The sequence below is a fragment of the Perca flavescens genome, chromosome 22, assembly GCF_004354835.1.
Source record: "Perca flavescens isolate YP-PL-M2 chromosome 22, PFLA_1.0, whole genome shotgun sequence".
NCBI lineage: Eukaryota > Metazoa > Chordata > Actinopteri > Perciformes > Percidae > Perca > Perca flavescens.
The window spans coordinates 25,778,540-25,805,620 of NC_041352.1; the positions used below are offsets into that span (position 1 = coordinate 25,778,540).

The window sequence follows — 27,081 nt, forward strand, 5'->3', positions numbered from 1 at the left end:
ATCACAAGTTAACAGCAGCTCAGATTAGAGACCAGATGAATGCCACACAGAGTTCTAGCAGCAGACACATCTCTAGAACAACCGTTAAGAGGAGACTGAATCAGGCCTTCATGGTCAAGTAGCTGCTAGGAAACCACTGCTAAGGAGAGGTAACAAGCAGAAGAGATTTGTTTGGGCCAAGAAACACAAGGAATGGACATTAGACCAGTGGAAATCTGTGATTTGGTCTGATGAGTCCAAATTTGAGATCTTTGGTTCCAACCGTTGTGTCTTTGTGCAACACAGAAAAGGTGAACGGATGGATTCTACATGCCTGGTTCCTACCGTGAAGCATGGAGGAGGAGGTGTGATGGTGTGGGGGTGCTTTGCTGGTGACACTGTTGGGGATTTATTCAAAATTGAAGGCATACTGAACCAGCATGGCTACCACTGCATCCTGCAGCGACATGCCATCCCATCCGGTTTGGTTAACATTTTTAACATTTCATTAGAAGCGAATCCAGAATTATTAAATTTGAAATGATGAACGCGCATAATGGACACGAGCAGACCCACGGGACTGAGCTCCGAGCTCACGTAGCTAGCTGTAATAATGGATATATGATCACATGACTGTTCTCCCGAGCTCACGTAGCTAGCTGTAATAATGGATATATGATCACATGACTGTTCTCACGTAGCTAGCTGTAATAATGGATATATGATCACATGACTGTTCTCACGTAGCTAGCTGTAATAATGGATATATGATCACATGACTGTTCTCACGTAGCTAGCTGTAATAATGGATATATGATCACATGACTGTTCTCCCGAGCTCACGTAGCTAGCTGTAATAATGGATATATGATTACATGACTGTTCTCACGTAGCTAGCTGTAATAATGGATATATGATTACATGACTGTTCTCCCGAGCTCACGTAGCTAGCTGTAATAATGGATATATGATCACATGACTGTTCTCACGTAGCTAGCTGTAATAATGGATATATGATTACATGACTGTTCTCACGTAGCTAGCTGTAATAATGGATATATGATTACATGACTGTTCTCCCGAGCTCACGTAGCTAGCTGTAATAATGGATATATGATCACATGACTGTTCTCCCGAGCTCACGTAGCTAGATGTAATAATGGATATATGATCACATGACTGTTCTCCCGAGCTCACGTAGCTAGATGTAATAATGGATATATGATCACATGACTGTTCTCCCGAGCTCACGTAGCTAGCTGTAATAATGGATATATGATCACATGACTGTTCTCCCGAGCTCACGTAGCTAGCTGTAATAATGGATATATGATCACATGACTGTTCTCCCTCACGTTCTAGCTGTAATAATGGATATATGATCACATGACTGTTCTCACGTAGCTAGCTGTAATAATGGATATAGCTAATGGTTGTAATTCACCATGTGTTCTATCAATACGTCCATGGTATTATCTTATGAAGTTATGATACATCCGAGGGATGTATGTATGTTGTAAAGCCTGTTATGTGGATGTAACGTCATTAGCGTTTCCCAAACTGGCGGGGCTATCGGCTAGCTAGCTAGTTGCTAACATCAGGGTTAGCTAGCATGGCTGTATTAAGATCATGCCTACATGACGTTACAACAGACATTGTTGCTAGTGCGCGTGTCCACCGTGACGTCATGGGCCAAGAATGCGGAAAAGCCGAGCTCCATGTTGTCTTAATGCGCTTTTGAGCAACTCTCATTGGAACGTACGGGGCTTCCCGCCGATCACTGTATCCAGTTCTCTTAATACATCCATGGAATCTACAATGTAAATAGTCATGAAAATAAAGGAAACGCATTGAATGAGAAGGTGTGTCCAAACCTTTGGCCTGTACTGTATACGTTAACGTTTATTTTCAAGTTTTACTTTGAGAGTCTTTTAAAGTTTACATGCTGTCTCAGCTAGCAGTTAGCCAAATTAGCTGTTAGCTAAACTAAAGTTAGCTTGGCTGTCGACCGGAAGCGTAACTAACGTTAGCTTGGCTGTCGACCGGAAGCGTGGAACAGATCGTGCAGTGTCGTAAATCCTCGTACCGCAGCGCATGCGCGAACATTTTGCGCATGTCCAGAACGGATCGCGCAGGCGGAACGGATCGTGTACCGACACATGCCACCTTGGAATAACAGGCACCGCCCCCCTGGTTACGTTGTTTTTCCGACTGGCAGCGTTCACATCATTGACATATATATAATGGACCAGCAGACCCCGTGTCTCTGGTCTGAGACCAGTGGAGGATATCAGAAGTCTCTTTCCCGGTGCTGGCTGAGTGTTACTGAGCAGCCTCCAGCTGAGCTTGAAGACGTAGATGTGACGTGAGCAACGTGTCTGAAAGTGTGAAGTCTTCTGGTAGCTGTGCCAAGAGAAATCTCAATCATTCCCAATCTCACAGAGACGGAGAGTGTAGGTATATGTAAGGAGATAACATAGACACAGGCTAATTACTGATCACTAACATGCTAGTTAACATTAGTCATTAAACCTAAACAGCTAATGGAAGTCCAAACTGCCTGTGAGCTTCTCCTGTACTGTACGGTAATTCCTCTACTGTGTGACAGTAAGTCTCGTGGTTATGACCCAATCGTTAGCCTATTGTTATATAAGCGTCTGCTACGGAGCCATAACGTGAGCTACAAGGTAATGGAGCCTTTTATACATTGTCGTGTTTCTTTAGAAAAAAACAACGGACAAATAGAGTCTTTAAACAATTCAGATGTAAAGTTTTTCGCTGTCAAAGTGACGTAAAAAATAAATGGCGGTCAGTTGGCGGAATGCTAACAGGAGGTGATACCTTTGTAGCAACAAAATGGCGCCATCGGAGGTTCGAGTTCTGAAGCGAAGCTTACCCCCTTGGTTCACGTGGTCGGGATGAGTGTTCTTCTTCTTCTGTTATATTGCCGTTTGGCATAACAACTTGTTGCATGACTGCCACCAACGGTTGCCGTAGCCAAGAGCATCAGGTGGGTGAAAACATGGAGGCCACAATAACAAAAGATTTGCTGCTCTTTTCTTATACGAGCATCCAAACAGCACATGGACAGGTGTTTGTTTGTGTTATCTGCAGGACAACCAACGGGAAAAGACACAGATAATGTGTTGTTTTTTTATACATAGGCCTATTTATGAATAATTTGAAACATATGTCTGTGTATGTTTCTTGGCAGAGGCATTTGTCCACAATAAACAGTTTATTGTCATTGAAATATGTTCAGTGACCCAAAGTCGCCTCCATCAAACGTCAGTTGTCAACAACGCGTCACCAACTGGGGAACTCGGGTATCAAATTCCAGCCCGAGTTTCCCTCCTCTGATTCCCACAGGACGTTACGTGAATGGTGACGTTTTCACTCGGAAAAACGTTTTTCCGATGTCCATGAACGCACGGTAACCATAGACTGTGTAATATTAATGGACAAAGCATCCGGTTCGCCGAAGTGCTGCAATTGCGGAATTGCCTTAAACAATTCAGAATACAAATATACAGACAAACAAACAAGCAAATCACAATCACAAATCCATCTAAAAAAAACAGAGCTAATATAAACAAAACCTAGGAGCTTATACCGTACAAAACAACATACAGAATGATATAAAAGAAAAGAAATAAAAAAAAAAATAAATTGAAGGGGCTATCTCAAATTAAATTAAGAGTTTCAAATAAATAAATCAATTCAAGGGCTTTTTTTCTTTTAATCCTTAACCCGTTTCAATGACTTGAAGTCATTCTTCCAATGGATCAGGGAGGGTTTGGTCTTAAAATACATGAACAAATCATAGACTTCAATGGTAGAAGCCCACTTTAGCCATTCACGTTTTCCCAGTTTACAGTTAACGTTTCTATGGTAAAGGCAAGTTGGACCAATCAGAGACATTGGCTGTTACGCTTAGGATTGTGGGTACTGTTGTTTTTCTCCATAAGATCACAGATAAAACATGTTTTTCTTAAAACAAGGGTGATTTCATACAGACTTCTAGCTTCTACAGGAGTAGAGACTTTCGTTTCACGACCTCGTAGCTCGTGGTCAGTCTGCCTCGAATGGTGTAGACATTATGGGATGGTTTAGACATTATGGCTGCTAATCTAAATACTTATGGAGAAAATGAATGGGATTTTTTACTTCCGGACCACATTGTTTTCACACAGTCATTTTTTAATTTGCAATATATATGAATATGTGTACAGGGTTCAACAATAAGGGTTGCCCAATGGCCCGGGGCAACTTAATAAAACTACCCAGTCGCCTGTTCAGTCGTCATTGTATCATAAATCATCGGATTTTTTTGAATGTGCTGTTGGCCAATCAAGAATTGAGTTGCGCTTAATGCTTTTGACATTATTTTAAACTTTCGATGCTTTCGATGTTTGACTTCTTTGATTTTCAACACTTTTTTTTTTTATACAGTTTTTTTGACATTTTTCCCCAGAGTTTGAAATTTTTTTTCGATATCTTTTGCTATGTTTTCCAAGGCTTTCCCCTCCCATTTTTTAAAAAACTTTTTTCCAAGCAAAAAAAAAAAAGAGACATTGTAAGGGGCCAGTAAAAAAGGACTTTGGGCAAGTAGAATTCTTTTTTTTTTACTGGCCCGACCGGACAAGTGAAAAAAAAACAACCTTAACGTCGAACCCTGGTCTATAAATGATTGTGGCAGTGTTTAATGTTTGTTTTCATGACAGTTTTAAAGCCTTTCTATTCACGAGCATTGTCAAATAATAGCTATAAATGCTGTGATGCTGTACGTTGGAGATTTGTTGCACAAATGTCTATAAAGCATCTGTCCCTATTCAAATAAACATGAAATGAAAACATTGTCTGAGATTCTAAATAAGAAAAACCACACTTCTGTTGACAAATTATTCATATTTTATTTCTACAACATGGAACACACTGCAATTATCACATGACAAACCAAACATAACTGAGATCGAGTGATATACATCTTCAAATAAACTTAGTATAATCTGTGATGACATACGGACTAAATAAAAAAAAAATTACTTTACAACGGTGACATTAGAAGCCAAAACAAAATCCACCCCACCCTCCCCACCAATGTCTTCCCAAAATGAACAAAGTTAACTTATGAATACACGTTTAATTATATTCTATTGTGTTTATGAAATCAAACGTACAAAAAAACGCTCTCCAGCTAGAATGACAAATCATGGCAGAGTGAAGTTTTGATTCAATACAAAACGATGACAATGACCGCGATGCAATCCACACAGCAAGACCAACAGACCCGAAAAACACAACGCACTGGACACATACAGGTACAAGAGGAAAAAATATATCTTTCCAAAAAAACATAGACAGGAGCCCGTGTATCAAAATAGTCTGCGACATAGAGAAATGTCAAGGCCTGACGTACTCACACAGTCCCTTTTAAATGTCAGTCTGTGTGTTAAATCTTCTGCACAGCACGGGGACACTTTTATTAAAGTAACAGTAAACGAAACCGAAAGACACGGTGTGTTAGTGAAGTCTTTTACAAAACACAGAGGTTAGTGTTGCTGTTTGAAACCAGAGCCGGGCCACTGTGGGACCTTTCAACGTTCAAACAACACAGGACTTTCACCGAACCAGAGATTGTAAAACTGTCCCGTTCTTCTTCACAAACCCAACTGTCCCGAGCTTCTTTATCTAAACCCAACTGTCCCGTTCTTCTTCAAAACCCAACTGTCCCCTTTTTCTTTATCTAAACCCAACTGTCCCGTTCTTCTTCATGAACCCAACTGTCCCGCACTTCTTCAGAAACCCAACTGTCCCGTTCTTCTATCAAACCCAACTGTCCCGTTCTTCTTTACCTAAACCCAACTGTCCTGGTTCTTCTTTATCTAAACCCAACTGTCCTGTTCTTCTTTATCTAAACCCAACCGTCCCGTTCTTCTTCAAAACAACACCTGACTTTCAAACCCAACTGTCCCGATCTAAACCAACTGTCCCGATCTAAACCCAACTGTCCCACGTTTCCTTAACCCAACTGTCCCGTTCTTCTTCACCTAAACCCAACCATCCTGTCCTTCTTTAACTAAACCCAACTGTCCCGTTCTTCTTCACCTAAACCCAACTGTCCCGTTCTTCTTCACCTAAACCCAACTGTCCCGTTCTTCTTTATCTAAACCCAACTGTCCCGTTCTTTATTTAACCCAACTCTAAAACCCAACTGTCCCGTTCTTCTTTATCTAAACCCAACTGTCCCGTTCTTCTTCACCTAAACCCAACCCAACTGTCCCGTTCTTCTTCACCTAAACCCAACTGTCCCTTCTTTATCTAAACCCAACTCTTCTTTTTATCTAAACCCAACTGTCACGTTCTTCTTCACCTAAACCCAACTGTCCCGTTCTTCTTCACCTAAACCCAACTGTCCCGTTCTTCTTTATCTAAACCCAACTGTCCTGTTCTTCTTTACCTAAACCCAACTGTCCCGTTCTTCTTTATCCTAAACCCAACTGTCCCGTTCTTCTTTACCTAAACCCAACTGTCCCGTTCTTCTTTATCTAAACCCAACTGTCACGTTCTTCTTTATCTAAACCCAACTGTCCCGTTCTTCTTTATCTAAACCCAACTGTCACGTTCTTCTTCACCTAAACCCAACTGTCCCGTTCTTCTTTATCTAAACCCAACTTCACCTAAACCCAACTGTCCCGTTCTTCTTTATCTAAACCCAACTGTCACGTTCTTCTTTACCTAAACCCAACTGTCCCATTCTTGTCCCGCGTGTCATGGACACGTAAGCCCACCAACGACCTTTTCCTTCACATAACCGTGTAAAAAATGACGCAGATAGTCCCGACCAAGCGCGTTTAGATCTGACGCTAAAGGAGACTTTTAACGCCAACAACAACGCTGAAGGCCCCTGATCAGGCGTCTGTATTTTAGGCGTTGGGAGTGAGAACGTGTCAGATCTTTCTGTCTTTGTGTAACTATATTTCAGAAGTCAAAAACTAAAACTACACTCACCTGGACATGAATTAAAACTCAGGATAAATAAATGATTAAACTTGAGAGATCTCTAAACCTTTGTTCCTACAAATGTGTTATTGTCGCCTTTATTTTTAATTGTTTTTAAATTCCTCCACTCATCCCTCTTTCCTTTGGTTGCATCATTTCCGAGTAAAAAGCCAGAAATGTACTTTTTTTTTTTTTCTAAATGTATCCTTATCTTCCAATTCTTAAAACTCAAATGTCAGATCTGAATGTGTTTCCTTTTCTCTGCTCCTCTCCTTTTCTCCTCCATCCTTACGTTTGGATTTTGTGGTTGTACGAGCTACTCATCTTTGCCCTCTTGAAAGCCACCAGACTCCTTTGACAAAAATTAATTAATTGATCTAGTTGGACATGGGAGTTGCTGCTCTTCCGCTGCCTCCGTCGGTTAGTTCGTGTGAATGCTGAAGGCTGTTCTACGTATTCATTATTTTTCCGTACCCTTTTTCTCTTTTTTGCAACTCCTTCCATAGTTTTCGACATAGAAATGTCATTCAATCGTCCAAACGTTCAGCACGATTAGGACAGTGCTGCTTATATACACATTTTCCATAACTTTCATAATTTCTGAAATATTACAACGTTTTCGGGGACATTTCCACCCCCATTCAAGTGAATGTACGGAATTTTCAGATTTGACACAGATTCGTTACATTTTTCAACTGCTATCCACTCGTTCATACACTTACCGAAAAACCCCCATTCAAATGTTAAAATGTCCCACATCTTTAGGACATTCTGGGTAGCGCACACAGCATTCACACCTCTCTAGTTATTCTGTGTTATTGTGTGACTGGTGAACTCAACTCCCGTGTCCTGCGATGTAAAATTACTGTTTTTGTCAATGGAGTCTGGTGGCTTTGAAGAGATAACGGCTTCAGTTCCCCGTCGTAAAGGGCCGTCTGACGGCAAGCTCTGAAAATACCCTAAATATAGCGTCCACTTGCACTCCTATTTATTTTTGCAAATTATAACAAATTGTATTCATAATGTGCTTGAATTGCTGAAAAATATAATTGGATATAGTCTGTTGCAGGTCATTTAAAAATGACAGATTCTTCCAATCTCTTCTACCTTCTACCTTCATGCATCCTTCCGCTCTTATTCCCTCCTCTAGTTGTAATATTTGACATAACTTATCGTCAGCATGCTAGATTAATACCTTCGCGTCTTCTCTCGCTTGCTTTTCTTTCCACCTCAACAAAAGAACGTGTCCGTTCTTATATCAGCAGTCGGTGATGTTCAGAGTATTCAGACTAGGGCTGGGCGATATGGAGTAAATCAGATATCACGATATTCTTGACCAAATACCTCGATATCGATATTGCGGCGATATTCTAGGGTTGAAAATTGGGGCTTTAACAAAATATCTTCACACTTAGTTTTTAGATAAATAATCAGACAATAAAAAGTCTGGTAAGTTCAGAAAAGGACATCACTTCACTGTAATGCAGCCTTTAAAACCAGGAAAAGACACTTATGTCATATTACTATATTACAATATCCAAAATCTAAGACGATATCTAGTCTCATATCACGATATTGATATAATATCAATATATTGCCCAGCCCTAATTCAGGCTATTGTTTTTAAAAATTCCCATCAGACAGCCTCGACTGCTTCTTCTTTAGTCGGTTATTGCCTACATTTCCCAAAATGCCTTTTCACCCTTGTGTTGTCCCGCAGTCAAAATATGAGCCATTTTCCAAAAGTCTCTGGATCAGAAATTTGGGTTTCTTTCAACCAAATTGTCAAAAAAAAAAGGAAAATAAATGAGCAGTTCACTGCTTTCACGTTTTATTAAAGTTTATAGCATTTGAAGAAAAAGTGATAAATTTTTTTTTGAGAAACGTCATAAAAATGTCGGAAAAAGCTTTAAAAAACATGGTAAACAATACAACAAAAACGTCAAAAAAAAGAGCAGAAAAAAACAAACAGCAAACACAGCACCCAGGAGAATGTAGCTGCATTGCATTCTGGTCTATTTTCCTGATTTAAAAAAAAAAAAAAAAAAACACGTTTTTGTCTGTATCTGAAACATCCAAAAAATGTAAACAATCCCTGAAATGCAAGGAACATAACCGACTGCTGACTTTTTTTGATTTCATTCATCACATTTTTACCATTTCTCCCCTCTCTCTCTCCCTCTCTCTCCCTCTCTCTACCTCTCTCCTCTAGTTGCAGCACTCCACGTAGTTCGCCGGCAGCATGCCAGACTTGCCGGTGCGCTGCACGGTGCCGTACATCCAGCCCTCGTCGATGGGCTGAGCGTTGACGATGACGTCTCCGTCCCTGAAGGAGACCTCGTCGTGGTCCTGTGCCGCGTAGTCGTACAGCGCCCGGTAAACACGCTGCAGACGACATCAGACATCACAGGGAGAGTGGGGGGGGGCTTTAAAATCAGGGGACGAGAATGCCCAGAATGCACCACTCAACAACTAACCAGTGTGAAAGAAAAGTATAGCTGGTGCCCACCAAATTTTTAGGCCAAGACGGTGTTGTGAATCTGTTTCATTTCATTCTGTAAAAACTCTGAACAAAGTCTCTCTTATGTGTTTTAATTGGATCACACATTTGTATCATACATTAGACCACATGTGTCAAACTCGAGGCCCGCGGGCCAAATCCGGTCCCTCGCAGATCATGAAACGGCCCGCATATCAATTTAGGTTCACAATACATTTTGGCCCACCTAGTTTTTGTCACTTTTTCTGACATTGTTGTCACTTTTGCCGAGATTTTTGTTTTTGGGCTCTTCTTTTCTATGACGGCTGAGGTACTTTCTCCTGACTTCTTTAGGACTTTATGGCTACCAAACTGTAAGTGAGAAGACTATGTGAAACATGCAATAATACAGTGAAATATATTTGACTTTTTCGATTAAATAAAAGCCTATCAATAAAGTAAACATATCTGGCCCTTGATGTGGTTCTTATTTCACAGTGTGGCCCTCTGGGAAGTTGAGTTTGACACCCCTGCGTTAGCCGCATTTCCATCAACGTATTTTTGAAGTATTGCATTAGAAAATGTCGGTGGAAACAGCAAAATTTCTTTTTCAGTTGGGTTTAGTCTTCAAATTTGCAAAAAAAAGTTGTTACGCTCGCATGAGGTGGTTTTTGCACTCAATGGTGTTTTAAGCCCTCAACGTCGCCTTCCAGGCAGCTAACCCTAACCTTAACCCTGAACATAACCATTGCCGCGCTGCCTGGAAGGCGACGTCGGGGGCTTAAAACACCAAACAACAACAGCTAATGCGCAAAATGGGAGATGGAAACAGCTTTTACAAACAACAAAGTCTCCCTTATGCGTTTTAATTGGGATCACACATTCGTATCATACATTAGCTGCGTTTCCATTGACGCATTTTTGAATTATCGCATTAGAAAATGTCGGTGGAAACGGCAAAATTCGCAAAAAAAACCCCGTCTTCAAATTCGCCACAAAAAGTTGTTACGCTCGCTTGAGGTGGTTTTTGCCTTTTCTCGAAAAAGAGTTAATGTGCAAAATGGGAGATGGAAACAGCTTTGGCGGATAAATTGTGACGTAGCGAACATGTAAGTCACATGACTGATGCTGTTTCTCCTGTCGGCGTCATCCCGGATATATTACCGTAACGCGGCGCTGACCATGCCAATAAACTATACTGGCCCTTGATGGATTTCTATTTTTCCAGTGTGGCCCTCAGTGAAGTTGAGTTTGACGCCCCTGCAGTAGATGATAGGATACGAACCACAAAACAATCGGGATCATATTATTAATATATAAAAGGTGGCTGGGTGAAATGGAACGTACCATTGTGGCGGAGTGCGGCGGGGAGGTGACGGATCTGACGGACGACATGCTGGTCTGGTGCATGTAGCCGTGATACTGCTGCTGCTGGTGCTGGTGGATGCCCTGATGGTACGCTCCAGGGAGGACTGGAGCTGGGCCACACACACACACACACACACACACACACACACACACACACACACACACAATATATAAGTCCAAAGAACAATAATAAACTTTATTTATACAGCACCTTTCAAAACCCTGGTCACAAGATGCTGTACAGAACACCATTAAAGGTGCAGTACGCGATGCTGCGCCAAGATTGTTTACATATATTTTGATGTATATTTCAACTCAACAGCCAAACAAATACGACCACCCCAACTACTACACATCGCGCCCCAAGTTAATAGGATAATTGTCCAGCTTGTATTTACCTTCACAAAAGTGCTTGTTTTGCCGCTGACAGACTCAGATTATTATTCTAAGTGTCTGACAACATTAAGGAAAGGATTTCTAAGGAGGTCGACCTTTCTGTTGAAGAGTAAGATCCTTTTTTTAAACATCCGCGAAAATGCATTCGCTAAACCCACCAGACTCCATGTAAATAAACAGTAATTTTAGCATTGTAGAACACACTTCATTTAAAGTCGACAATGACGAAATAAAACTATGAAAAGCCGTTTTGAGTCTTCTTTCCACTTCTCCAACCACCACAACTCTAGTTCTGGTTGAAATAAACACACAGTTTACTGATTTACATGTGAAAATATGTTGGCTCTATACACGCTAAAAGTATAGCTTTTTTAAATGGAGTCTGGTGGGTTTAGAGCCAGCGACTTCAGAGCTGTTTCTGGTTAAACAGAAAGGTCTCAAAGAGGTTTCAGATTCATGGACTGATAACTACTGGAGCCCCCCCCCCCCACCACCACCACCCCCATCAACTGTCGCCGCCTGTTTCTGATTGGCTGGAACAGTGTTTTGTGGCACAGCCAGAGCTGTGTATTATAACCGGATTATTATTTCCCAGCGCTCACAGAAAATATTAATATTTCCTGAATTAGACAAAACGTGTAATGGATTCACATCACTTACTGCATCTTTAATTAACATGAATAAAAACCAGAAAAGGAAAGGCAAACAGAAGTGAAACACAAGTGAAAAAAATTCCAGGAGGCACAACACACACCCTGCTGGACAAAGTGCATACGAAAAACAAACAGAGTTTTTAAACAGCTTCTCGATACCACCGACTGATGAAGAGCCTCCTCTGCTGTGAACACACGGTGGATATTAGAGAAACGTCAGGGTGAGTGATGTGAGTCAGACCGGTAAACAGCACAACCTGCAAGAAGACTGTGTGAATTAGTTTTATTTGTGGATTAGAGACTTCAAAACAACGTGGAAAACACATGCGAGTGTCTCCGATGGCGGCCCCTCCATCCTGTTATATACTGTATATATACAGGGTTCATACGCATTTTAACCATGACTTTTTCATGACTTTTTTATGACTTTTCTATGACTTTTCCATGACTACGTGTTCCTGAAAATGTCAGTTGACATTATACAATAAGAATACAAATCTGTGTTAAAGTTTACCCTCAGAGGAACTATAAAATGAAAAACAATTTATGTGGTTCATAGCGGGATTCATAATATCGCTCCCCGAAATTCCATGACTTTTCCAAAACTGTCCAGGTCTTTTTAGGTTTCCAAAACCTTTCCAGGCCTGGAATAAGCATTTTTCAAATTCCATAACTTTTCCAGGTTTTTTCTAAACGTATAAACCCTGTATATATATATATATATATATATATATATATATATATATATATATATATACACAGTACAGGCCAAAAGTTTGCACACACCTTCTCATTGAATGCGTTTCCTTTTTATTTTCATGATTATTTACATTGTAGATTCTCACTGAAGGCATCAAAACTATGAATGAACACATATGGAATTATGTACTTAACAAAAAAGTGTGAAATAACTGAAAACATGTCTTATATTTTAGATTCTTCAAAGTAGCCACCCTTTGCTTTTTTATTAATAAGGGAAAAAATTCCACTAATTAACCCTGACAAAGCACACCTGTGAAGCAGGCACGGCGCCAGGATTCCAGTTTTGGATGGGCCAGACCAATTTTGGGTGGGCCTTAAATTAAAAACGTTATCAAATCCCTGTTTAACCTAATACAAATGACTGGCTAATATACTGTTATATTATACAGTATATATTATAAGTGCTTACATAATAAAGATTGTAATAGCTTGATGCTATTTATATGTTGTTGCATTGTAAAAAGTTTCGGTGCAAAGGACGGACCTATCCGCAATCGCTCTCCTTGGTTCTGCCCAAAAGAAGAGCGCTTTGGACTCTCCATTACCACCATACCTGGCTGGGCTATAGCGCATCTCTCCTAACCTCAGGCCTATATACTGTAAAAGTGGTCAGGAATCTAATATTTCCCCAAACATAGTTTAGTTCTGCTCGTATAACATGAGGCCAAATATTTCACAATTCTTTTCAACTGTTTTAAGTTTTTAACAATATACAGATCAACAATACTGCCCGACAGTTTCAATCAATACTCGGCCACAGAACGTGCTCATTGACAACGTCATCTTTCATGTAAAACAAGACTCAAGTTATTTCCTTACTTTAGTGTGATGATTCATGTTATAAACATGTTTAACAAAAATAAATAAATCGCATTAATAGCCCTAAAGCATTATTGGCCATAACAAGAGAAAACCATGATGGAACAACAACTTGACAACAGTAACAAGCTGTTATAGAATAGAACTGCACCTGCAGCTCTGTGGCGGGTTATGAATTGATTATTTTAATCCATATATCTCATATAACGACATAATACAATACAGGCAGAGTAGCCTTCACATAGCCTAACTTACTGTTATCCTCTGGCGGTCCTACACAGTTAAACTCCCTAAAGAAGAAGTGACCGGATACTTTAGCACTGGTTGAGTTGCGGGCTCGTCCACGGAAGACCGATCCACAGGACTATATCCATAGGGGCTATATCATAGAGGCAAAGGCTAGCTAGAAATCATGTATAAAAATAAAGAATATGGGGGGTTAGGGGCAGTAGATATGAGCATAAAATTATATATAGCTTTTGTTAAAAATGTGTCAGCAGCTATCTCGAGGAATGCTCTCTGGGTCGGTGAGCACTCCAAGTGGAGGAAACGAAGAGGGAGAGCCAGACAAGGTCCTGAATACAACCTCATTTATGGTGATTTTATTTATGAATATGAAAATCTTAAAATTGACTGGAATGGCCTCCCAAGTAAAATGATTTAAAAAAAAATTAATGATTATAAATATGGTGGGTATATAAATTATAAATATTTAACGCATAACGAAGGAACTCAGTTCCTGAAAATTTTAAAAAATAAGAACCTCTCTGAGAGCATTCGAGACATAAGATGGCTGATGTCTGTAAATAGACTCGCTGTCAGAGCTGTTGTATCATGGAGTTGTTATGTAAAAACAAAAACATGTCCCATGATTAATTGCCAAGAAGATGAGACTCAACAGCATCTATTGATGGACTGCTATAGAGCTAAAGAAGTCTGGGATAAATTAAAAGTGTATGGTGTTAATTTTGTACTTTCATATAAATCTGTCATGTACTGTATTGTTGACGAGACTCTATCAGAGAAACAAAAGGAACTTTTACAAATAATCATATGTATTGTATGCATCAAGCTGTGGAAAACAAGATGCTGTATGATTATTCAACAAACAGTCATAAATAGTGACGATGTGTGCAAACAAGTGCTCGCTGAGATCAGGAGAAGAAGAACCATGGACAAAAAACAGCTCCTTCCTTGGGACACTTTTAACCTGTGAACTACAGCACTTTATAAAAAAGACTCTATATGCACTTTACAAAAAGGCTCTATGCACTTTATAAAAAAGACTCCATGCACTTTATAAATATCTCTATGCACTTTATGAGAGGCTCTAGGCACTTTACACTTAAGCTTGGTTTGCACATTTTGTTTTATTAGTTATATTTTTGTAATTCTTGTATGGTTTATATTTATGTCAGGTAGCCTACTGTATGTTTAAATGTATAAATTGTAATTTGTAAAAACTTAATAAAGCTCTTTAAAATAAAAAATAAAAGGAGGAAAGGGAAAGAAAAAAAAAAAGAAAAAGCAAATGCTAGCACCGGCGCTGGTCGCGCAGGCCGCGCTAACCGCGCTAGCATCGCTAGCATCCTGCGATGGCCGAGACAAAGATGTGCTCGGCGTTGTGGATCTCAGCTCTCTTTCATCTCCTGGTTGCAGCGATGACTATGAGAATGTTTGTGCACGTTTAAGGTACCTAAACAACGACTTGTCCTTTACTGGAAATGATTTTCACACTCTCAGATCACTGGGAGCTAGCCTAGCCTAGCCTAGCCTAGCCTAGCATACCTACAAGCTACATCCGATCCGAACCTCACTGTCTGCTGAACTTGAGCAGAAACATAAAAATAGACATGACCAGTTTTTTTAAATTGTTTTTGAAAACTAAACATTAAGACAATTTTAGCACAAATTATGAGATTATTTGCCGATTTTTAATAATTCTTCAACAAATTATAATATATTAATTAATTAATGTTTTTTGAGGAAATGTTTTGGGTGGGCCTGTTGACTACCTCATGAAGCTCATTGAGAGAACACCAAGGGTTTGCAGAGTTATCAAAAAAAGCAAAGGGTGGCTACTTTGAAGAATCTAAAATATAAGACATGTTTTCAGTTATTTCACACTTTTTTGTTAAGTACAAAATTCCATATGTGTTCATTCATAGTTTTGATGCCTTCAGTGAGAATCTACAATGTAAATAGTCATGAAAATAAAAAGGAAACACATTGAATGAGAAGGTGTGTCCAAACTTTTGGCCTGTACTGTATATATATATATATGTCTAAAGTGAGAAAGGAAGCCATGAGTGAAGATACCGGGCGTTTCGGAGCTGCTGCGGTCCCAGAGGTCAGAGGTCAGGGAGCTGACCGACTGCGCCCGGCTGTGGCTGACAGACTGCTGCGAGTGCTGCCGGCTGAGTCTGCTTTCGGCCCGCTCTACCGGGCAGCCACCACCGGGGCGGAAATAAACACAAGGATGGACAGAACAGAACAGAAAACAAGGAGAGGAAATAAAAAGTGAGCCAAAGAGAGAGCGAGAGAGAGAGAGAGAGAGAGAGAGAGAGAGAGAGAGAGAGAGAGAGAGAGAGAGAGAGAGAGAGAGAGAGAGAGAGAGAGAGAGAGAGAGAGAGAGAGAGAGAGAGAGAAGGAACAAACACAGAAACATCGGAACATGTGTTCAAGGACGAGGCTGGCAACATTTCTCTTATTGGCAACAAATCCCACGAAAAGACCGAATGTCACTGCCCGATGTGAGTCGAGTGCAGATGTGAGTTGCGCGTGCGTCACTTTGCGACAACTAGCCTCCAATATACTGTTTATGGTTTTGAGCTAACGTTAGCAATCAAACAATCATAGATAGCTAAAACTAGTGTCCTATATTTAGGGCACTAGCTAAAACGTTTTTGAAATGACTACTCGCTAAGATGCTAACGGCGGTTTGAGCTAACGTTACTAATCAAGTAGCCTACTAGATGCTAACGCCGTTTATAGCCAACATTAGCAATCAATTAGGCTACTAGATGCTAACGGCGTTTTGAGCTAACGTTAGCAATCAAACAATCGTAGATAGCTAAAACGTTTTTGAAATGACTTCTAGCTACAAGTTAGCAATCAAACACAACAAAGGCTGTCACTTGAATGGCGTTTTGAGCTAACGTTAGCAATCTAACAATCATAGATAGCTAAAAGGTTTTTGAAATTATTTCCATCTTCTGTTATTGTATGTAAAGAGAAAAGTTTATTATTTTACAGATTTCACAAATTTCAGTATGACACGTTATGCAGTAAACCTGAGCATGGGCGACTCACATCTGCTCTCGACTCACATCGGGTAGTGATACCAAAAACCAACCAGTGTGTTAGTTCGTCTGTACAACTAGTCTGACTTCCTGTCTGTGGCTCTCAGCCATGGACGGATTATGACAAAATAGGCCTTTACATCTTTTTGTGGAGGTTTTGCATCTTTTTTTTTTGCAGTTTTGCGTCTATTTTTAGTCCTATTGGGTCATTTCGTAGTCGATATATGTACGACTTTGGTAGTGTGTGTCCTTGTGTGTGTAACATGCATAGTGTGCGTGCGCTGTGCACGAGCCTAGGAGCATTTTCATGATGCTCTGTTAAAATAACAATGAAATGCTGCGTTATTGACTTTAGACCAGGTTTTTGTTGGTCAATGGCGCAATCACATCCTGCTGCCTCAAGATAGCAATACGTCCAGGATGCACCGATAACACCTCCCTTTAAGACCAGCACGCCCAGAATGCACCTGAACACACCTCCCTTTAAGACCAGCACGCCCAGAATGCACCTGAACACACCTCCCTGTAAGACCAGCACGCCCAGAATGCACCTGAACACACCTCCCTGTAAGACCAGCACGCCCAGAATGCACCTGAACACACCTCCCTGTAAGACCAGCACGCCCAGAATGCACCTGAACACACCTCCCTGTAAGACCAGCACGCCCAGAATGCACCTGAACACACCTCCCTGTAAGACCAGCACGCCTAGAATGCACCTGAACACACCTCCCTGTAAGACCAGCACGCCCAGAATGCACCTGAACACACCTCCCTGTAAGACCAGCACGCCCAGAATGCACCTGAACACACCTCCCTGTAAGACCAGCACGCCCAGAATGCACCTGAACACACCTCCCTGTAAGACCAGCACGCCCAGAATGCACCTGAACACACCTCCCTGTAAGACCAGCACGCCCAGAATGCACCTGAACACACCTCCCTGTAAGACCAGCACGTCTAGAATGCACCTGAACACACCTCCCTGTAAGACCAGCACGCCCAGAATGCACCTGAACACACCTCCCTGTAAGACCAGCACGCCCAGAATGCACCTGAACACACCTCCCTGTAAGACCAGCACGCCCAGAATGCACCTGAACACACCTCCCTGTAAGACCAGCACGCCTAGAATGCACCTGAACACACCTCGCTGTAAGACCAGCACGCCCAGAATGCACCTGAACACACCTCCTGTAAGACCAGCACGCCCAGAATGCACCTGAACACACCTCCCTGTAAGACCAGCACACCCAGAATGCACCTGAACACACCTCCCTGTAAGACCAGCACGCCCAGAATGCACCTGAACACACCTCCCTGTAAGACCAGCACGCCCAGAATGCACCTGAACACACCTCCCTGTAAGACCAGCACACCCAGAATGCACCTGAACACACCTCCCTGTAAGACCAGCACGCCCAGAATGCACCTGAACACACCTCCCTGTAAGACCAGCACGCCCAGAATGCTTAATCTTACTTTCAGGAATTTCCTAAAACAGCTGCTGACAGTAGTTCACACCAAACAAACAGGAGGACATTTGTTGGGGACTATTTTCAGCAGTGCGTTTGGTGCACTGGGCAGTATTCATGGCAGCAGGACGGTGTGTGTGTGGGACTGAGCCAGAATAAACTAACAGTGTGTGTTAGTGGTGAGGAAGGAACAGCACACACACACACACACACACACACACTACTTATTAGAAAATACAATCCCCGATCGTTTGAGGCTCTTTATGGGATTTGTTGACAATATGAAAAATATCTTCAAAGTGAACCACAAGGCGAGTTACACTAAAACACTGAACCAAGATTGACAAGACCTTTCATACTGGTGTTAATTCAAACAAGCGGCACAAGATCCGTTTTCAAGCCTTGGTCGTGGTAAACTACAGAAGCCGCAGCCTGGTGTAGTTTATTTTAGTAGGACAGAGATGGGGAACTACCAGACATCCTGCGGAGGCTCTTGGACTGGATGTTGTCCTCCAGAGGGTCAAAGTCAAAGATGGAGCCGGGGTCTGTCCTCCACACCTTCAGGTCTTCAGAGAGGAGGAAGAGCTCATTTAAAGAACTAGGTTTACACGGACTGGTGATCCTCCCACATGTTTATATTAATAAGCGATCAGAAATCAGGGCTCCTGCTCAGAGTTCTGTCTCACCTCAGCAAATACCAACCAGAATGAGAATCATTTCAGCTCTAATTAAAAGAAGATCATTATGAAAGCAAAAAAACAACAACAGTAAAGTCAAAGCCTGGATCTGTCCACTCTGAAAACAGTAAAGAACATTATATCAAAAGACAGAAACAACCTGAAAACTGAAAAAAGAGAGCAGCAGAGCATTGCTTTCAGATCAATAATGGCCTTCAGCTCATTTAAAGTCCCACTTGAGGAAATTCTTTTGCAGGAATTTCAGCAATGAAAAAACATAGAAATATAAAAATAGACTGTAAAACTGCAACAATACGAGCAGGGAGAAGATTTTGTGCTGGCAGTTTACGGTGTTTTTTAGAGTTCAGAGTGCTTCTTTCACATTAATAAAATGGGATAAAAGGGACTTCTGCAGGTTACCGATGATGTCACTCGACAACTTGACAATGTCGGTAAGTTTCTGTTCCGTCCAATAAATCAGTGAGAAAGTCAGGACGGATTCTATAAAAGTAAACTAGCTTTCTGCCAACAATAAAAACATTTACAGTCATGTGAAAAAAAATTAGGACACTCATGCTAAATTTGACTAAAAAGAGGAATAAAAAAAATCATCTTTTGGAAATTGATCTTAATGCCTTGATTAAAAAAATGAGGAAAAATCCGACCTTTAAGGACACCAATTTTCTTTGTGAATGAATAATGTATCGCAAATAAATAAATAAATAAATAAATTTTCTTCCTAAAAATACAGGGGGCATAAGTCAGTCCACCCCTATGTTAAATTCCCATAGAGGCAGGCAGATGTTTATATTTAAAGGCCAGTTATTTCATGGATCCAGGATACTATGCATCCTGATAAAGTTGCCTTGACCTTTGGAATTAAAATAGCCCCCCACATCATCACATACCCTTCACCATACCCCCGACATCATCACATACCCTTCACCATACCCCCACATCATCACATACCCTTCACCATACCCCCCCATCATCACATACCCTTCACCATACCTCCACATCATCACACCCTTCACCATACACTCCCACATCATCACATACCCTTTACTATACCCCCCACATCATCACATACCCTTTACTATACCCCCCCATCATCACATACCCTTCACCATACCTCCACATCATCACACCCTTCACCATACACCCCCACATCATCACATACCCTTCACCATACCTAGAGATTGGCATGGTTTTATTTCAGTTAGCCTAATAGCTGGTTTGATTTGCATTGAGAGATGATCTTGTGGAAAGTACCCCATGCCAATCTCTAGGTATGGTGAAGGGTATGTGATGATGTCGGTGGTATGGTGAAGGGTATGTGATGATGTCGGGGGTATGGTAAAGAGTATGTGATGATGTGGGGGGGCTATTTTAATTCCAAAGGCCAAGAGAACTTTATCAGGATGCATAGTATCCTGGATCCATGTAATAACTGGCCTTTAAATATAAACATCTGCCTGCCTCTATGGGAATTTAACATAGGGGTGGACTGACTTATGCCCCCTGTATTTTAAGGAAGAACATTTATTTATTTATTTGCGATACATTATTCATTCACAAAGAAAATTGGTGTCCTTAAAAGTCGGATTTTTCCTAATTTGTTTAATCAAGGCATTGAGATCAATTTCCAAAAGATGATTTTTTTTATTCCTCTTTTTAGTCAAATTTAGCAGGGGTGTCCTAATTTTTTCACATGACTGTAACCTCTGCAGAAGATATGTCTCAATGTTAACATCACAGAAAGGAGTTCTACTCCACACTTTCCACAGTTGAGAATGACGTTTCTCTGAAGCAAACAGCCAGACTTTTAATTTAAGAATGAATTACTAGAAGGCTTTTATTGTGAAAGGACACTGTATGCAGGAAGTGTTGGACCGCATTCAGTTGGGGGGGGGATCACTGACCTACGATGATGCCCCCCGGTCGTCTGTCCATCTCCATCGCCTGGGGGTGGATCCCTTTGCTGTATCCCGCCTCTGCTATCATCTGATTGGCTCTCTGGTAGCGTTCCATGCTGGGCTCGTCCAATCCTGGCGTGCAGCCTCGGCCGCGTGCCCGCTCAAAGTCCTCGTGGTACTTGGCCTGTTGGAGGGGAAAAACACAAACACACACACATGTGAGTGACAATGTCACGGAAATGACAAATGTGTTAATACACACATTAGTGATAGATACACACACACACACACACACAGGCCAGGGTGCTTTTGGTCAGTGAGCAAATAAAACACACATGGGATATTTTTAAATCATTTATTATTCATGCACACGCACGCACACACACACACATACACACACAGGCGCGCACGCACACATACGCACACACGCACGCACACACACACACACGCGTGCACACACACATGCCCGCACGCACACACGCACGCACACACCCACACACACACACACACACACACAGACCTGGTTGCTTTTGGACAGTGAGCAAATAAAACACACATGGGATGTTTTTAAGTCATTTATTATGCACGCGCACGCACACACACACACATGCACGCGCGCGCACGCACACACACGCACGCACACACGCACATACGCACGCACACACACACACACACACACACACACACACACACACACACACACACGCTGCTGTCTGCGGTGGGTGTTAGTAGCGGTGCGTCAGCCCCACCCGCGGTGCCACGTCACTCGTGTTAGCTCCTCCCACAGCCCAGACGGTAGCCACGGCAACCGGGCCGCTACCATGGAGACGGAGTCCTGTGACTTCCTGGCACGCCTGTACTCAGGTGTGTCCAGCTCGCTGAGGCTCCGCCCCCTCATCTCCTGCAGCCCGCGCTGGTACCTCACCTGGTTTACACACACGATCATTAGTTTATTTTAGTTTGAATTAGTGTGTATGTTTGCATGTGAGTGTGTATGTGTGTGCGTGTGAGTGTGTGCGTGTATATGTGTGTGCACGCGCGTGTGTGTGCGCGTGTGTGTGAGTGCGCGTGTGTGTGTGCGTGTGTGTGTATGTGTGCGCGTGTGTGTGCGTGCGTGTGTGTGTGTATGTGTGCGCGTGTGTGTGTGTGTGTGCGTGTGTGTGTGTATGTCTTGCCGAGCTGATGTTCTCCTGGTTCTGTCGGACTCTCTCCAGTTCTGGAGTCACTCCGACGCTGGAGGCCTTCACTGAACTCTGCTTGTACTTGACCTGGTAGGAAGACAGGCAGGAAAATGTGGCTTTTACGCCACAACCAAACTACACAATATACTGTACATAGCAGGGCTCGACATTAAGGCTTGTCAACTTGTCCGGGACAAGTGGATTTTTTGTAGGGCAAGTGGAAGAGACATTTACTTGTCCCACTGGACAAGTTAAAACTCAAACAAACTAACTAACCATGTTAGTTCACGTCATGTGCCACTCATTACGTCTATGTTACCGATTTGACACGATAATTTCTTTCCCCCGCAATCCCGGTCAGCGGACCACTAACGTTAGACCCAGCCCGCTAACGTTAGACCCAGCCCGCTAACGTTAGACCCAGCCCGCTGTTCAGCTCGTTCTCTGCAGCATGATAGCACGTTGAACCTGCCGGTGTTAGTTAGCTAACGTTAGCTTGCTAACTCCGCCTTAACGTTACCTCCTCGCCACATCGTTGACAGAAAAGGAGAGACCCTTAATGAACGTTATCTACCGGACCGAATTGCAACGCGGTGCCACTGAAATGCCTGCGCTTCTCTCGGATGCTCCGAAAACGGACGAGGGAACCTAAACATCGCCGCATGTTACGCTAGTTAACACTACACTCAACAGCAAGTAACGTTAGCCTACCGTTAGCTAGCAGCTGGAGTAAACAGTTAAAATGCTGCTGAAAGCTAAACGGTGTAAAAGTGTGTCTGTATTTCACTGGAGAGGAACATATGGCAGTGTGCCGCTGCTGTTGTCGGAAAAACACAGATGTTGCGTTCACTTGAAATTCGCCGCGACAGCGTCGTGCTGCATTCAAAGTTGTTGTAAAATACCCTTTTCCTTTCCGGTGGTTGTTTTTGTCGTTTAACAGGAACTTCCTGGTGAAATAAGTTATTGTTATAAGTTATTGTTGTTACATTTGTAATAAATCATTTAATTTTGCCTTAGCAATAAACAAGCCGTTCTATAATGTCGTTTTTTTTTGCTCCTTTTTGAAAAAAAATAATAAAAAATATGTAACTGTAAAGTAGCTACACCTTTTTAAAAGCATCCTTTCAGTAAATCAGCCTCTGCCGGGTAGAAATTTGTGAAATTGTTTGTTTATGTGTGTGTGTGTGTGTGTGTGTGTGTGTGTGTGTGTGTTTTTATGCGTGTGTATGTGTTTATGTGTGTATGTGTTTATGTGTGCGTGTGTGTGTGTTTATGTGTGTGTGTGTGTGTGTTTTGTGTGTGTGTGTTTATGTTTGTGTGTGTGTATGTGTGTGTGTGTGTATATGTGTGTGTATGTGTGTGTGTGTTTATGTTTCTGTGTGTATGTGTGTGTATGTGTGTGTGTTTATGGGTGTATGTGTTTATGTGTGCGTGTGTGTGTGTTTATGTGTGTGTGTGTGTGTGTGTGTGTGTTTATGTGTGTATGTGTTTATGTTTGTGTGTGTGTGTGTGTGTGTGTGTGTGTGTGTGTGTGTGTGTGTGTGTGTGTGTGTGTGTGTGTGTGTGTGTGTGTGTGTGTGTGTGTGTGTGTGTGTGTGTGTGTGTGTGTGTGTGTGTGTGTGTGTGTTGTGGGTGTGTGTATATGTGTGTGTGTGTGTGTGTGTGTGTGTGTGTGTGTGTGTGTTTTATGTGGGTGTGTGTGTGAATGTGGGTGTGTGTGTGTGTGTGTGTGTGTGTGTGTGTGTGTGTGTGTCCCCACCGAGCTGATGTTCTCCTGGTTGCGTCGGACTCGCTCCATGTCCGGCGTGTCCCTGATAGGGGTACCGTGACCCACTTCCTCTCGGTACTGGACCTACGTTAAAGGAGCAGTACGTCAGCTTCTACAGGTACACAATGTAGCTGAAGGGGATATTTCCATTTATTTTATATTATTATTTTTAATATTTTTTTAAAGATTATTTTTAATTATGTATATATATATATTTTTTTTTTTTTAATTTATGGTATATTATTTTAATATAATTTTTATATTACTATATTTAATATTTTATAAATTATTTTGAAATTATTTTATATGAATGTTATTTTTTTAAATATTTATAATCCATAATAATAATGTAATAATGTTTCCAAATGTTAATAATTGTTTATTTACATAATTTTATCCCTTCTTTTTATTCTTTTATTTATTTATTTTTAACATTTTCTTTAATTGTTGTAATTTTTGTTTTATTTATTGTTTATTTTTTTTTATCTGTGTGGTTTTATTTTTTCCATGTGAAGCCTTTTGGGCTGCATGTGTGTATGAAAGGTGACACGTTAATCAAGTTGAGTTTTGTTTATCAGTATCAATAACATGGAAACACTCTCAAGACTCCTAATCCGTTTGTTATCACTAAATCATTTCAATTATGCAAAAAATAAAAATAAAAATCCACATCACTTACTGCAAAACCCTTTGAGCATTTTTGATGTACGGTAGTCTTTTTGTGCACGACTATCAGCGCAACGCAGATTGTGTGGACACAGAATTCTGCAGACTTTTCTGCAGATTTAAATCTTTTTAAATTTAATTTTAACCCTCATGTTGTCTTCCCGTTAACCATGAACTCGTCCTTGCAGGTCAAAATTGAAAGTGAACTCTTTTTTGCGCTTTTCCGATGTATTTGTCACTTTTTTTACATGGTTTTGGTGCTCCTTTTTAAAAACCTGAGCTGGTTTAATAATAGGTTTTACACTCATTCTTGGAATTCATGGTCAACAAACCTCATTTATATCAAATTATACATACGTTTTTAGTTAAAAAGGCAGAAATTATGAGTTATTTTGATTAATAGTTAAGATCAGAGGATGTTGAGTGGATCACACATGGGTATATGTCAAAGTTTAGTCCGGATACTGTTTTGAAACCGTGCGAATGCTATAAGATTAAATAAAACGCCCAACAATTTCATTAAAAGTAATCATTAATTTTACCTGAAGAACGTTAGAACCATCCATGTTATTTTTGGGCAATTTGCTTGACAGAAATCCATATTTCTGATATAAAAAAACTTTGAAAGTGGGTCAAATCTGACACGAGGTCAACACAAGGGTGACACACCTCCACCCCAAGCAGAAAAAACAGATGGCTAAATTCTGCAGATCTTCATCCTGGATCACTGCTGAAAAAAAGCATCTGCAGATTCTGTTTGGGTGTGATGACTATTAAGTGTATATATGTGTATATATATATAAAGGGTAATGTGCGCATGTCTTTGTACATCACTGATCTTCTTGGCGTTCTCTCTGGCGAGGACGATCTCTGGCGTCTCTGTGACTGAAGACATCAGGCCTCTCATCAGTTTGGAGTCCCAGCAGTAGCGCAGCTAGAGGGCGACACAGAGCTGCTGTAAGAACACACAGGCTGTCAAACTATATTACCTCCTAGAAATGTGCTGGGCTCTATCACCACGAATAACTAATAACAGTAGAATAAGCCTTTAAAAAAGGTTTATAATGGATTATTCTACTGTCAGGAGTTCATAGAATATATAAAAAACATTTCAATGTCCTCATGTTTACTCAAAGCTTTGATTACTAAAAGGTCCCATGACGTGGTGCTCTTTGGATGCTTTTATATAGACCTTAGTGGTCCCCTAATACTGTATCTGAAGTCTCTTTTATATAGACCTTATTGGTCCCCTAATACTGTATCTGAAGTCTCTTTTATATAGACCTTAGTGGTTCCCTAATACTGTATCTGAAGTCTCTTTTATATAGACCTTAGTGGTCCCTAATACTGTATCTGAAGTCTCTTTTATATAGACCTTAGTGGTCCCCTAATACTGTATCTGAAGTCTCTTTTATATAGACCTTAGTGGTCCCCTAATACTGTATCTGAAGTCTCTTTTATATAGACCTTAGTGGTCCCCTAATACTGTATCTGAAGTCTCTTTTATATAGGCCTTAGTGGTCCCCTAATACTGTATCTGAAGTCTCTTTTATATAGACCTTAGTGGTCCCCTAATACTGTATCTGAAGTCTCTTTTATATAGACCTTATTGGTCCCCTAATACTGTATCTGAAGTCTCTTTTATATAGACCTTAGTGGTTCCCTAATACTGTATCTGAAGTCTCTTTTATATAGGCCTTAGTGGTCCCCTAATACTGTATCTGAAGTCTCTTTTATATAGACCTTAGTGGTCCCCTAATACTGTATCTGAAGTCTCTTTTATATAGACCTTAGTGGTCCCCTAATACTGTATCTGAAGTCTCTTTTATATAGACAGGCTGGGGGAACGCATATTAAATGTTAAAAAATCTCATAAAGTGACATTTTCATGCCATGGGACCTTAAAGGCTCCACAACATTATACAATAACGTTATAAGAAGGATAGTCTATGTCCACGACTTTCTTAGGGTTGCTTTTGTCCAAAAGTTTAATCCGTCTCAACTTTATTACAGTATTGAAGGACAAACAAAAAACAAATATTCGCAACCCCAAAAATTGAAAATCTAACACCTACCCAACAAACGAACATCCGTACAGTCAGATATTGGGATCCAGCCCTACCTCAAACCAGTAAAAGTATGTTTTCCAACGATTTCAGACATAATAATTGAATTGTTTGAGCCTCAAAAGGGTTTGGGGGATGACCCCCAGAGCTACAAAACAAAACCTAGTACGTCCTTGAAGAGGACTAATGACACACAATTAGTTGTATGTATCCCGTTGTATTGGTTTGCCGTCTTATGGATATAATGCAGAGTTAGGTTTAACCCTAACACTAACTTTGAATGCCTCATGATGGCTGCCACTTAACTACTTCCGGGTCATATCGACTGCAGCCGTGGTCAGCCTTAAAGGGAAAACACGGGCCATTTTAAAGCTGATCTGATCGACAGGAAGTAGAATAACAGTGTGTGTGTGTGTGTGTGTGTGTGTCCTCACAGAGCTGATGTGTCTCTGGTTGGCTTTGACTCTCTCCATCTCTGGTGTCTCTGACACCAGACTGTAGCGTCCCTTCAGACGCTCCGCTTCGTGCTTATACTTCTTCTGTAAGGACACAGGGAACCAGTCAGAACCAGT

The 27,081-nt window shown here is 41.1% G+C and overlaps 1 protein-coding gene across 5 annotated transcripts in view; it reads right to left on the reverse strand.

Moving 5' to 3' along the window:
* Positions 1–9,108: 9,108 nt before the first annotated feature.
* LOC114549099 (LIM zinc-binding domain-containing Nebulette) overlaps positions 9,109–27,081 on the reverse strand; it is a 175,242-nt gene continuing 157,269 nt past the window's right edge. For 4 of the 5 annotated variants that reach the window (XM_028569264.1, XM_028569263.1, XM_028569265.1 and 1 more), the window contains 3 exons: positions 20,835–21,012; positions 10,808–10,938; positions 9,190–9,366 (listed from right to left, as the gene is read on the reverse strand). In XM_028569264.1, coding sequence (XP_028425065.1) covers positions 9,190–9,366; positions 10,808–10,938; positions 20,835–21,012 — 486 coding nt within the window. Of the gene's footprint in view, positions 9,367–10,807; positions 10,939–20,834; positions 21,013–21,648; positions 21,754–22,003; positions 22,097–23,768; positions 23,862–25,272; positions 25,378–26,943; positions 27,049–27,081 lie in introns of all 5 variants that reach the window. The other variant, XM_028569261.1, reaches the window with a different exon arrangement.